The sequence below is a fragment of the Oryctolagus cuniculus genome, chromosome 1, assembly GCF_964237555.1.
Source record: "Oryctolagus cuniculus chromosome 1, mOryCun1.1, whole genome shotgun sequence".
NCBI classification, from domain to species: Eukaryota; Metazoa; Chordata; class Mammalia; order Lagomorpha; family Leporidae; genus Oryctolagus; species Oryctolagus cuniculus.
Genome location: NC_091432.1, coordinates 198,385,768 through 198,397,831, shown reverse-complemented (window position 1 = coordinate 198,397,831; position 12,064 = coordinate 198,385,768). Strand labels below are relative to the sequence as shown.

The 12,064-nt window shown below is 44.2% G+C and overlaps 1 protein-coding gene across 11 annotated transcripts in view; it reads right to left on the bottom strand.

The window, feature by feature from the left end:
- The window catches only part of LOC100345551 (phospholipid-transporting ATPase FetA), a 111,554-nt gene that overhangs the window by 58,793 nt on the left and 40,697 nt on the right, over positions 1–12,064 (bottom strand). For 7 of the 11 annotated variants that reach the window (XM_070053967.1, XM_070053982.1, XM_008270096.4 and 4 more), the window contains one exon: positions 433–488. The exons of the other annotated variants lie outside the window; for them this stretch is intronic. In XM_070053967.1, coding sequence (XP_069910068.1) covers positions 433–488 — 56 coding nt within the window. The remainder of the gene's footprint in view (positions 1–432; positions 489–12,064) is intronic. 11 annotated transcript variants of the gene reach the window in all.

Below are 12,064 nucleotides of genomic sequence, written 5' to 3'. Positions count from 1 at the left end.
ACGGCCATTTATTCATAGCAAAACATTGAAATGATTTTAATCATTCATCAAGAGGAAGCTGGTTAAATAAATTAAGGGTAATCAATATAATGGAAAACAATGATGCTGTTAAATGAATGAGATAGATCTACATGTATTGTCACAGATGCCAAAATGAAATAAGAAAATTGTGGAACTATGCTTCCGCTTTTTCTAGAAAAAGCTACAGCAATTCTTTTCTATGAGTTATATATAAACTTCACATCACTGAGCTTAGGTCACTGGATTAATTTGGGTTTCAGATCCCTTACTGCACTATTCATCATAAGGAGCTTGAAAGAAGAAGAATTTCTGCTGTCAAACCCACCACTATCATGAATTTCTTGCTCCTCAAACAAAGGGGAATATTAACAGCAAGCACTAAGCCCCATCTGAAACAGCCATGATACTCACCGGATATTCAAAAAACACACTGACTTGCTCGTGGTTGGCTTTCAGGTATCTCTTTTCTTTTGGGGGAAAAAAAAAAAAAAAAGGAGAGAAAAGATGGGAAAGGTGATCCTCTGGAATCAGCCTGGGATGCAGATTGCTAGTGAAGACTCCCCTTGATATGCGCTTTCTTGCTAAGGATATCGTTAAACAGTAGAATTTTAATCTCTAGTCAAAGATTCGAGACATCTAATAAAAATGGACGTCCTCAGGTGTTCAAGCTTGATGGAGGCAGCAGGATCAGTAACTCCTGAGTCCTCCACCACTAACGTTTCTAGAGCATGCCAGATGATGTCTCCACAGATGGCAGGGTGGCCTGTACCAACTTTACTGCCACACACAGCAGCAGCCTTCCCTCACCAGTCCTGCACCTTATCTGAAGAAAGCTGAGGCTCTTTTCCAAGCCAGCTTTTCCTAAACCTGTTCAACTACATTTAAATGAATAAATCATGACTGAGCATCTACTGCACAGAAGCCAGTGTGCTGGAGGCTGAGGGAAAACAGGAACAAAATAACCATGGCACGGAGTCCCTGACCTCAAGCAGTTTTAGTGTGGTAGGAGTGGGCCTGATAACATTAAACAAATGCAGGATACATCGCACGCAGGACAAAGGCATCACATCAAACACAGAGGTGTTACAAATGATTAAAAATAGTGAGTCTCTTCATTTTATGAAAAAATGTAACACATATACAGTCATCCCTCCCCCGGTATCCACGCAGGATTGGTTCTAGGATCCCTTGAACCAGATGTCAAAATCCATGATTGCTCAAGTCCCTTATTTTCATAAAACCTTTGCAATCTTTCTGTATACTTTAAACCATCTCTAGGCTACCTATAATAATACCTAATACAGTTCCCATGCTATATAAATACTTGTTATACTATAATGTTTAGGGAACAATGACAAGAAAAAAAAAGATCTGTGTATGTTCAGTATAGATTCATTTCTTTTTTCAAATATTTCAGATCCTGGTTGGTTGACTCCACAGGTATGGAATCTACCATGACCTGCAGGGTCAACTGCACATATTGAATCAGTAGATCTTGCTGAGGTGGGCATTTGGCACAACAATTAAGACGCCCCTTGGGATACCAACATCCCATACCAGAGTCCCTAGGTTCAAATCCTGGCTTTGCTTCCTATTCCAGCTTCCTGTTGATGTGCATCCTATGAGGCAGCCAATGATAGCTCCAATAGTTGAGTTCTTGTCACCCCTGGGTGAGACCCACACTGAGTTCTGAGCTCCTAGCTTCAGCCTGGCTCAACCTCAGCTCTTGTGGGCAGTTGGAGAGTGAACCAGCAGGCAGGAAATGTCTGTCTCTTTGCATTTCAAATAGATAAAAATTTAAAAGAAATACATCTTCCTGTCATGAATGAACATTCCTGTAATGTCTTCATTCCTTCCTTAGTTCAACAAACGTTTACTGAGCTCTTGACAAGGGTCAGGCCCTGTGGGTTACCAGATGAGGAAAACATTATCCCTGGCCATTGGACTCCTACTCGGTTGGGGAAACAACTATAAAAGCAACTTTTATTCTAGCATAAGGGCAGTGATATAGGTAAGCTTAGCGTTTTAGAAATGTACAGAGAGGGGATGGAAGTCAGGCAAAGCAGGCCACGAAGTATTCCTGGAGGAGAAGATGCCTGGATTAATTGGACAATACAGAGTAAGTGCTTCTCATTCTCTTAAGCCGGGATATTACACTTGGTGATCTGGAATTTAGCCTAAAGACTTAGTTTTTTTTTTCTTTTTTTTTAAAGATAGAGTTACAGAGAGAAACAGAGACAGAGACAGAGAGATCCTCCATCCGCTGGTTCACTCTCCAGATGGCCGCAATGACTGGAGCTGCACGAGGAGCCAGGAGCTTCTTCCGGGCCTCCCACGCGGGTGCAGGGGCCCAAGGACTTGGGCCATCTTCTATTGCCTTCCCAGGCCATAGCAGAGAGCTGGATCAGAAGAGGAGCAGCTGACACTAGAACCGGCGCCCATATGGGATGTTGGCGCTTCAGGCCAGGGCTTTAACCCACTGTGCCACAGAGCCGGTCCCTATCCTAAAGATTTAGCCTAAACACTGCTGCTAAGTCTTCTATCCTCAATGCTTCTAGTAATTTCTAAGCTGTGTCCCCATGGTATTTATCCCTTCAGCGTGCTCTAGCACACACTGCCTCTGAAGCTCCTTTGCCCTGTGAAGTCCTCCTTGGCTCATGGTTCCTAAGATGCTCCCTTCTTTGAACTTCAGCGATTCTGCCCTAGGCTACAGGTCACTACTCTCACCTTGAACTCTCTCAATTTACTCCTCTAACAGGAGTCACTGCAGAATTCCAGGTCCTAGAATCTCACCTTGCAATTGCTCAATTTTTCTTTAAGATATAATTCACATAACATAAATTTACCTCCTGAAAGAGTACAATTGAGTGATTTCTAGTATTTTCACAAGGTTTTACAACCATCACAACTAATTCCACAACACATTCATCAACCCCAAAAGACGTCCTATACCTCTGCCCTCTCCTTAGCCTCCATCAAACACTAATCTACTTTCTGTCTCTACGGATTTGCTTATTCTGAATATTTCACATAAATAGAAGCATATAACATAGTCTTTTTTTTTTTTTTTTTTTTTTTTGACAGGCAGAGTGGATAATGAGAGAGAGAGACAGAGAGAAAGGTCTTCCTTTTGCCACTGGTTCACCCTCCAATGGCTGCCATGGCTGGCGCACTGCGGCCGGCGCACCGCGCTGATCCGAAGGCAGGAGCCAGGTGTTTCTCCTGGTCTCCCATGGGGTGCAGGGCCCAAGCACTTGGGCCATCCTCCACTGCCTTCCCTGGCCACAGCAGAGAGCTGGCCTGGAAGAGGGGCAACCGGGACAGAATCCGGTGCCCCGACTGGGACTAGAACCCGGTGTGCTGGTGCCGCTAGGTGGAGGATTAACCTAGTGAGCCGCGGTGCCGGCCAACATAGTCTTTTGCAAATGACTTTTTTCACTTATCATAATGTTTTCAAAGTTCTTTTCTGTTCTAGCATGTAATAGTGTTTCATTCCTTCTTATGGCTGAAAAATACTCCACTTTTGGATATACCATATTTTATTTATCTATTCATCTGTTATGGGTGTTGTAAAGTATGTCATTAGTAATATTTAGGGGGCAGGCATTGGTCGAAAGGTTAAGATGCTGGTTGGGATACTTGCATCACGTATCAGAGTGCCTATGTTCAAGTCCTGGTTCCGCTCCTGATGCCTGCTAATGTGCATTCTGGGAGGCAGCAGGTAATGGTTCAAGTAGTTGGGTTCCTGTCGCCCGTGTGGGAGGAGTGGATTAAATTCCTGGCTCCTGGCTTTAGACAGGGCTCTAGTACTTGAGAACTGAACTAGTGGGTGGGAGTTCTCTCTTCATGTCTGTCTCTGCCTCTTAAATAAACAAACATTAAATAGACGTTTGTGTTCAAGTTTTTGTGACCACATTCATTTCTCTTGTGGATAAATCTAGGAGTAGAACTGATGGGTAAAATTATAACTATATATTTAACAATTTTTGAGGAACTCCCAAATGGTTTTACAAAGCAGCTGTACTATTTTACATTTCCACTCACAATGTATGAGGGTCCCAATTTTTTCACACCCTCCCCAACACTTGCCATTGCCTGTGTTCTTTATTTTTTGACAGGCAGAGTTAGACAGTGAGAGACATAGACAAAGAGAAAGGTCTTCCTTCCATTGGTTCACCCCCAAAATGGCCGCTACAACCAGCGCGCTGTGCCAATCCGAAGCCAGGAGCCAGGTGCTTCTCCTGGTCTCCCATGGGGTGCAGGGCCCAAGCACTTGGGCCATCCTCCACTGCACTCCCCGGCCATAGCAGAGAGCTGGCCTGGAAGAGGGGCAACCGGAACAGAATCCGGCGCCCCGAACGGGACTAGAACCCGGTGTTCTGGTGCCGCAGGCAGAGGATTAGCCTAGTGAACCGCATTGCCGCCCTGATGTTAATTCTTTAAATGTTTGATAGAGTTCACATTTTCACATTGACACCATCTGGTCAATCTGGTCATAGGCTTTGCTTTGTTGGGAGGTTTTGGATTATTAATTCTTTTTACTCATAATTGATCTGTTCAAATTTTCCATTTTTTGTTCTTCAGTCTTGGTAGGTTATACATTTCTAAGAGTTCATCCATTTCTTTCAGTTATTCAATTTTTTGGTATGTAATTATTAATGGTAACCCCTATGATCCTTTTATTTCTGTGGCATTGGTTGTAATGTTTCCTCTTCATTTCTGATTTTATTTAGAGTCTTTTCTCTTTTCTGAAGACTATATAAAGGTTTGCCAATTGTCTTTAGCTTTTCAGAAAACCAAATCTTAGTTTCAATTCTTCGTTTTCTACTGTTCACTTAGTCTCCATTTCATTTATTTCTGCTCTAATCTTTATTAATGCCCCTCTCTTGGTAACTTTGGGCTTAGTTTGTTCTTTTTCTAGTTCCTTGAGGCTTAAAGTTAGGTTGTTAGAGATTTTTCTTTTTTTCCTGATATAGGCATTTATTGCTATAAATCACCTTCTTGGAACTGCTTTTTGTTGCAGCCCATCATTTTGGTTATGTTGTGTTTCCATTTTCATTTGTATCAAGATATTTTTTACTCTTTTTTGAATTCTATTTTGATCACTTGAGTGCTGCAGAATGTTGTTTAATTTCCACATACTTGTGAATTTTCCAATATTCCCTGTTATTCATTTCTATTTTCAAACCATTGTGGTCAAAAAAGATACTTGATATGATTTCAAAATTATTAAAATTATTAAGACTTGTTTTACCATGGAAGGCATTTGGCACAGTGGTTAAGTCACCACCTGGGATGTCACCATTCCATATTTTTTCTTAAAAAGATTTATGTATTTATTTGAAAGGCAGAGCCACAGAGAGGCAGAGGCAGAGGGAGAGGGAGAGAATCCATCTGCTGGTCACTCCCCAGATGACCACAATGGCCTGTGCTGGGCCAATCTGAAACCAGAAGCCAGAAACCAGGAGCTTCTTCTGGGTCTCCCAGTGAGTGCACTTGGACCATCCTCTGCTGCTTTTCCCAGGCCATTATCAGGGAGCTGGTTGGAAGTAGAGCGGCCAGGGCACAAACCAGCACACAGATGGGAAGCCAGACTCACAGGTGGTGGCTTTACCTTCTATGCCACAACAACGGTCCCAATAAACAAACAACAAAAAAAATTAAAAAGCCAGTTTTGTTACCTGACTTAAGATTTATTCTGTAGAAAAGATCCAAGTGCACTTAAACAGGGTGCGTATTCTGCTTCTGCAACTTTCTACGTATATCTGCTAGGTCTATTCAGTATATTGTGCTATTGAACTCCACTGTTTGTTCATTGATCTTCTTTCTGGATAGCCTATCTATCATTCAAAGTGTAGTATTGGAGTCATCTACTACTATTTTATTGCTGTCTATTTATACCATTAGTTCTGCTATTATTGGCTTTATATAGTTAGGTGCTCCCACATTGATGCATTTATATTTTCAATTATTAGACCTCTTGAAGAATTGTGTCCTTCAGCATTATAGGATGACATTCTTTGTCTCTTGTGGCAATTTTTAGCCAACATCTATTTTGTCTGATATAAGTATAGCCCACCCTCACTTTCTGTTACCATCTGCATAGACTATCTTTCTCCATTGCTTCCTTTTCAGTCTATATGTGTTCTTTCTTTTTCTCATTTATTTGACAGATAGACAGTGAGAGAGAGACAGAGAGAAAGGTCTTCCTTCTGTTGCTTCACCCCCCAAATAGCCGCTACGGCCAGCGCTGCACCGATCTGAAGCCAGGAGCTTCCTCCTGGTCTCCTATGGGGGTTGGGTGCAGGGGCCCGAGCACTTGGGCCATCCTTCACTGCCCTCCTGGGCCACAGTAGAGAGCTGGACTGGAAGAGGAGCAACCGGGACTAGAGCCCAGCGCCCATATAGGATGCCGGCGCTGCAAGTGGAGGATTAACCAAGTGAGCCACAGTGCCGGCCTGACCTATATGTGTTCTTAAAGCTAAAGTGAATCTCTTGTAGGTAGCACACTGTTGTATCTTTCTCGTTCTTTTTAAGAATTCATTCAGCCACTCTATGTCTTTTGATTGTAGAATTTAGTCTAAAGTAATTGCTGAAAGGTAAGGACTCAACTATTGCCATTTTGTTGTTTTCTGTTGTTCTGTGGCTCCTCTGTTCCTCTCTTGTGTTTTCCTTTGTGATTTGATGATTTTTTTTTTTTTTGGTAGCATGCTTTGACTCCTTTCTTTTTATTTTTTCCACATCTACAAGGTTTTTTCTTTGTGGTAACCATTTGCACAAATTATAAGAAAGGTGCAACGAGGGGATGTTTCTGGAGTTCCCAAGGATTTGAGGATACAGAGATTTGAATTGCATAGATCAATTTGGATAGAACTGCCATTGTTGTGATATTAGCTCCCAACCTAATAACATACTATGTTCCCGTGAGAGAGCTCGAGATGGTTGCTGGTGTCCTCTTGGGAAGCCACTCCTTTGATCATGCCAATGTAGTTAGCTTAACAGCAATGCGTCACAAGTGGCTCTGAGTCTTCTGTAGCATAGGTTTATAGCCTAGCTATGCAATTTGTAGTTTGCTCTAACAGACAATTGCCTTTCTTTTTTTGTTATATTTCATTCTTGTGACTACTAGTATGAATAATTACTAGCAGGATTATGAGCTGAAGAAAGGTGAGGAAAGCAGTATCATTTATGTGAGTTAAGATTGATAGAATGGGGGCCCGCGCTGTGGTGTAGTGGGTAAAGCCACTGCCTGAGGTGCTGGCATCCCATATGGACACCAGTTCAAGTCTGAGCTGCTTCACTTCCGATCCAGCTCTCTGCTATGGCCTGGGAAAGCAGTAGAAGATGGCCCAAGTCCTTGGGCTCTTGCACCCATGTGGGAGGCATGGAAAAAGCTCCTGGCTCTTGGCTTCAGATCTGCCCAACTCTGGCCATTGTGACCATCTTGGGAGTGAACCAGTGGATGGAAGACCTCTCTCTCTCTGCCTCTCTATAATTCTGCCTTTTCAATAAATAAATAAATCTTTAAAAAAGATTGATGGAATGTTTTGTTGTACTTCGTTTTGGCTGAATAGTAGTTTATTTACAACACAATACAGAGCTTCTGCTAATCATGGCAGCTTAGGTTTTCCAAAGTAGCAGAATATGCAGGGCTTGGACAGTTTAGCTGTATCTCAGATGTAGAGCTGGTACATGGTCTGTGTCCTTTTTTTTTTTTTTTTTTTTTTTTTTTGGACAGGCAGAGTGGACAGTGAGAGAGAGAGACAGAGAGAAAGGTCTTCCTTTGCCATTGGTTCACCCTCCAATGGCCGCCGCTGCAGCCGGCGCACCGCGCTGATCCGATGGCAGGAGCCAGGATCCAGGTGCTTTTTCCTGGTCTCCCATGGGGTGCAGGGCCCAAGCACTTGGGCCATCCTCCACTGCACTCCCTGGCCACAGCAGAGAGCTGGCCTGGAAGAGGGGCAACCGGGACAGAATCCGGCGCCCCGACCGGGACTAGAACCCGGTGTGCCGGCGCCGCAAGGTGGAGGATTAGCCTAGTGAGCTACGGCGCCGGCGGTCTGTGTCCTTTGTGCAGGGACTTTTCCAGGGGTTCAGACAGCTACCTGAATTTTTATTAAGATTTATTTTTTGTTTATTTGAAAGGCAGAGTTACAAAGAGAGGGAGAGAGACACACAGAAAAAGAACTTTTATCTGCTGGTTCACTCCCCAAATAGCCACAAGAGCTAGGGCTGGGCCAGACCAAAGCCAGGAGCCTAGAATTCCATCTGGGTCTCCCATGCGGGTGGCAGGGGCCCAACTACTTGGGCCATCTTCTGCTTTCCCAGGCATATTAGCAGGGAGCTGGATCAGAAAAGGAGCAGCTGGGACTCAAACTGGCACTCATATGGGACACTGGCGTCACAGGCAGTAGCTTAGCCTGCTGTGCCACAGCACCAGTACCAGCTACCTGATTAAGGAAAAAATAGTATTTCTATTAATGTTGAGATTATCCAATACCTGGTCAGGTAAAATCAGCCTCTCTCATGACATTTGCCATTTAATCCTACAACCATACCCAACAATCCAGCGTACACTCTCCATTCATTAAAAAATATTATTTTATAACTGTTTTGAGATTGAAAAGCAAGATTTATTAGTGTCAGAGACCTCCAGCCAGAGTGGCATACAGGGGGCTTCCAAAAGAGGAAAAAACTCGAAGCAGCTGGTGGTAGTGGAGTTTTTAAGTCCAATTTTGGGGAAAAAAAAATCTTGACAATCAGACTGACATTCAGTTTCAAGGCGGGGACAAAACCCAACAAAAGTCCTGATTTGCAATCCTTTACCCTGTCTGGCTTATTTTATAGCTTTTGATGAATTTAATATTTTGTATCAATCTTTAAATTTCTTATTAAACTTAATCATAGATATCATTGTTTTTTAAAAACACAATAGAGATTTAATCAGCTTTTCCAATAATTTGTTTGGGTGTAAAAAATCATTCATCAGCTGAGGATACATGGCACCAAGGCTCTGCACAGCAACTGAAACTCACCTCCTCCACTGGGGAGAGGAGCCAAAGTCAGAGCCCGAGGTGGTGAAGACAGAGAAGCCTGCGAGGTGTGGGAAGGATCAGCCTCCACCCAGTCTGCCTTTGTGAGCTAGACCCGCCTGGATAAGAAGACACAGGTGAGAAAGTAAGAAGGACTTTCATCGGGAGGCCAAGTGGAATCAAGAGCTGGAAAGCCAGATTTTATGAGGGCCTTAAAGAAGGAAAAACAGGGCTGATGAGAAAGTGGTTAACACTTCAGTTTACAGAAGCACCCAGGGAAAGACACCCAATGTCCGGCAGAGGAGAAAGGTAGACTTCAGGAGAGAGAGTGCCCGGTCCTGTCTGAGGTCATAAAGGCAGAAGAAAGTGTTCAAGCTGGGTGAGAAAGATTAATCCCAGATTTTCTAGGGCTTTGGAACAGCCTGAGAGAAGACTGGGGTGTCCACATGCTGTCCTCCTATGAGAAGGAGGACAATAATTCAGTGATGATTCTGTTTGGCTGACAAAGAATGGCAAAATGTAAATTGTGTAAGAGGTTAGAATTTCCGAAGACTGAAACTTAGCTTTGGCACAGAGTCCAGGAATGGCCTAGTTGATGAGGTCCTGACTATGGATTCAAGGGGACAAATGCCTTGTTCTAGCTCCTGGTGACTGTGCAAAATACATCTGCTTTGGGAGCTGAGATTGAGTCTGTGGCCTATTCAGCGAAGGCCTGGTTTCACGAGGACCCGTACGAAGAGCTGGCCTCTTAGTTAACTAAAAGGGACAGTCATCTCGGTGAAGCGAGGCTAACTGGTGTTACAAAATGTGTTGTGGACCTAAGTTCAAAAGGATACCAGACTCCACTGTGGTTAAGAACATGGACAACTGGCCGGCGCCGCAGCTCACTAGGCTAATCCTCCGCCTGTGGTGCCGGCACCCCGGGTTCTAGTCCCGGTCAGGGCACCAGATGTTGTCCTGGCTGCTCCTCTTCCACTCCAGCTCTCTGCTGTGGCCCAGGAGTGCAGTGGAGGATGGCCCAAGTCCTTGGGCCCTGCACCCGTATGGGAGACCAGAAGCACCTGGCTCCTGGCTTCGGATCAGTGCAGTGCACCGGCCGCAGCACACCGGCTGCAGCAGCCATTTGGGGGACGAACCAATGGAAAAGGAAGACCTTTCTCTCTGTCTCTCTCTCTCACTGTCCACTCTGCATGTCAAAAAAAAAAAAAAAAAAAAAAAAAAAGAAAGAACATGGACAACTGAGACAGGCTGCCAGAGTTCAAGCCTTAGTCCTCCACCCACCAGCTGTGTAGCCTTGGGGAAGTTACCTCACTTCTCTGAGACTCATTTTCTTCATCTGCAAAATGGAAATGATAATAATACTTACCCAATAAGATTGTTGTGAGGCTTAATGAGTTCAGATATATAAAGCGTTTTAGAGTAACTCCCTAGTATGTAACAAACGCCCAAAATATTTAAGTTAGTGCAGACTGGACTCTGACTACACGAAGTAACCCAGGACAAGTCACTTTCCCTTTCTGGGCTTTAATGTTTTCCTGTATAAAAATGGGGTAGCAAAACCTACCTTATGTACTAGTAGAAAGGTTAAATAAGATGGGAAATAGAAAGTGCCTACATGGTTTCTGAGACATCAAAGGCACAGTAAAAGTCACGTTTTGTCTCGTATCCGATGATATGTCAAGGAGATGCCGTATGGTTCACTGATACAGGGGTCCATGTCCGAAACAGATTCTGAACCTTCAGATACTTCCTGCGGTTGTACTACACTGATGCAGCCAGAGAAGGAAGGGTACAAAAGCCACCATCTGGGGAGGGCAAGGTCAGAGAAGCATCAAAGCGGCAGAGGAGCCTGCTGCAGCACATCTGTATTGTTTCGATCCAAATGCCAGGGTCAGAAACCCAGCTCCTATACAGTAATGATGTCATCTAACCTCAGGTTTTGGGGGTTAAAGATACAGAAGATTGGGTAGAGATTAGCCTAGAAAAATAAAAGGCAGAAACAAAGAGGGAAAATGGGCCACCTATGGTGGCCTAGAGAAAGTGCCACACTGAGAATCAGTAGCCAGGAGGAGGAGTGAGGGAGAAAACCCAGGAGGGCCAGCTGGCCAGGGGGCACACCAGCTTCGGGGCCTCCAAGCAACATTTCCTTCCTCACCATGGAAGGCCATTTCAAATGCGACAATCCAGCTAGCCAATGAGCAGCAGCGAGAAGATCCTCAGGAGCGCAGATGTCTGACCAGTGCATGAGTCCAGGCCTCTCCTGTGCCACCACACTGGCAGCTCAGTTAGGCACCGGTGCTGGGAAGGGACACTCAGCAGTGACCCCTGCTCTAGTCCTAGATCAGGAGGCCAAGTCACTTCATGGCTGTGCTGGATGTTTCTTTTCCCCAGCTCTAAAGACAAGTGAGGACAGCTGCAAGGGGGAAGGCAACTGGCCAATTTTAGTTCTAGTTCATTGACATCAGGGAGCTTCTAAACAGTCACAGTGTATCCTATGGCAGTCAAAACATAATCCAAAACATTAACCCTGGTGGGAGATTTTTCTAACCACATGGCTTACAGAGTTGGTTCATAAGAAAACTTATATTTCATCTCTCCAGGCTGTATCTGAGACATCTAGAGCCCAGTCATCAGATGATGGTTCCACATAAAGAATGACAAGAGGAATGCTAAATGACAGCAGAGCCATCCCGGGGAAGGCCGGGGGCCCATGGCCTGCAGGAGGGCCAGTGACTAACCGGTTTCATCACAGCTGTGTCACCACATGTTTCCGACTCAGCTGACCAACTGACATGTCCCATGGTTTACAGTCAATTCACATATCTTACTTTCTAAACCCATTATACATGATCTCAAAAAAAATCGGCGTAGCTCCAGCTGTTGCAGCCATTTGGGGAGTGAACCAACGGAAGGAAGACCTTTCTCTGTGTCTCTCCCTCTCACTGTCTGTCATTCTACCTCTCAAATAAATAAATAAATAAAATCTTAAAAAAAAAAAAAACAGCATGAGC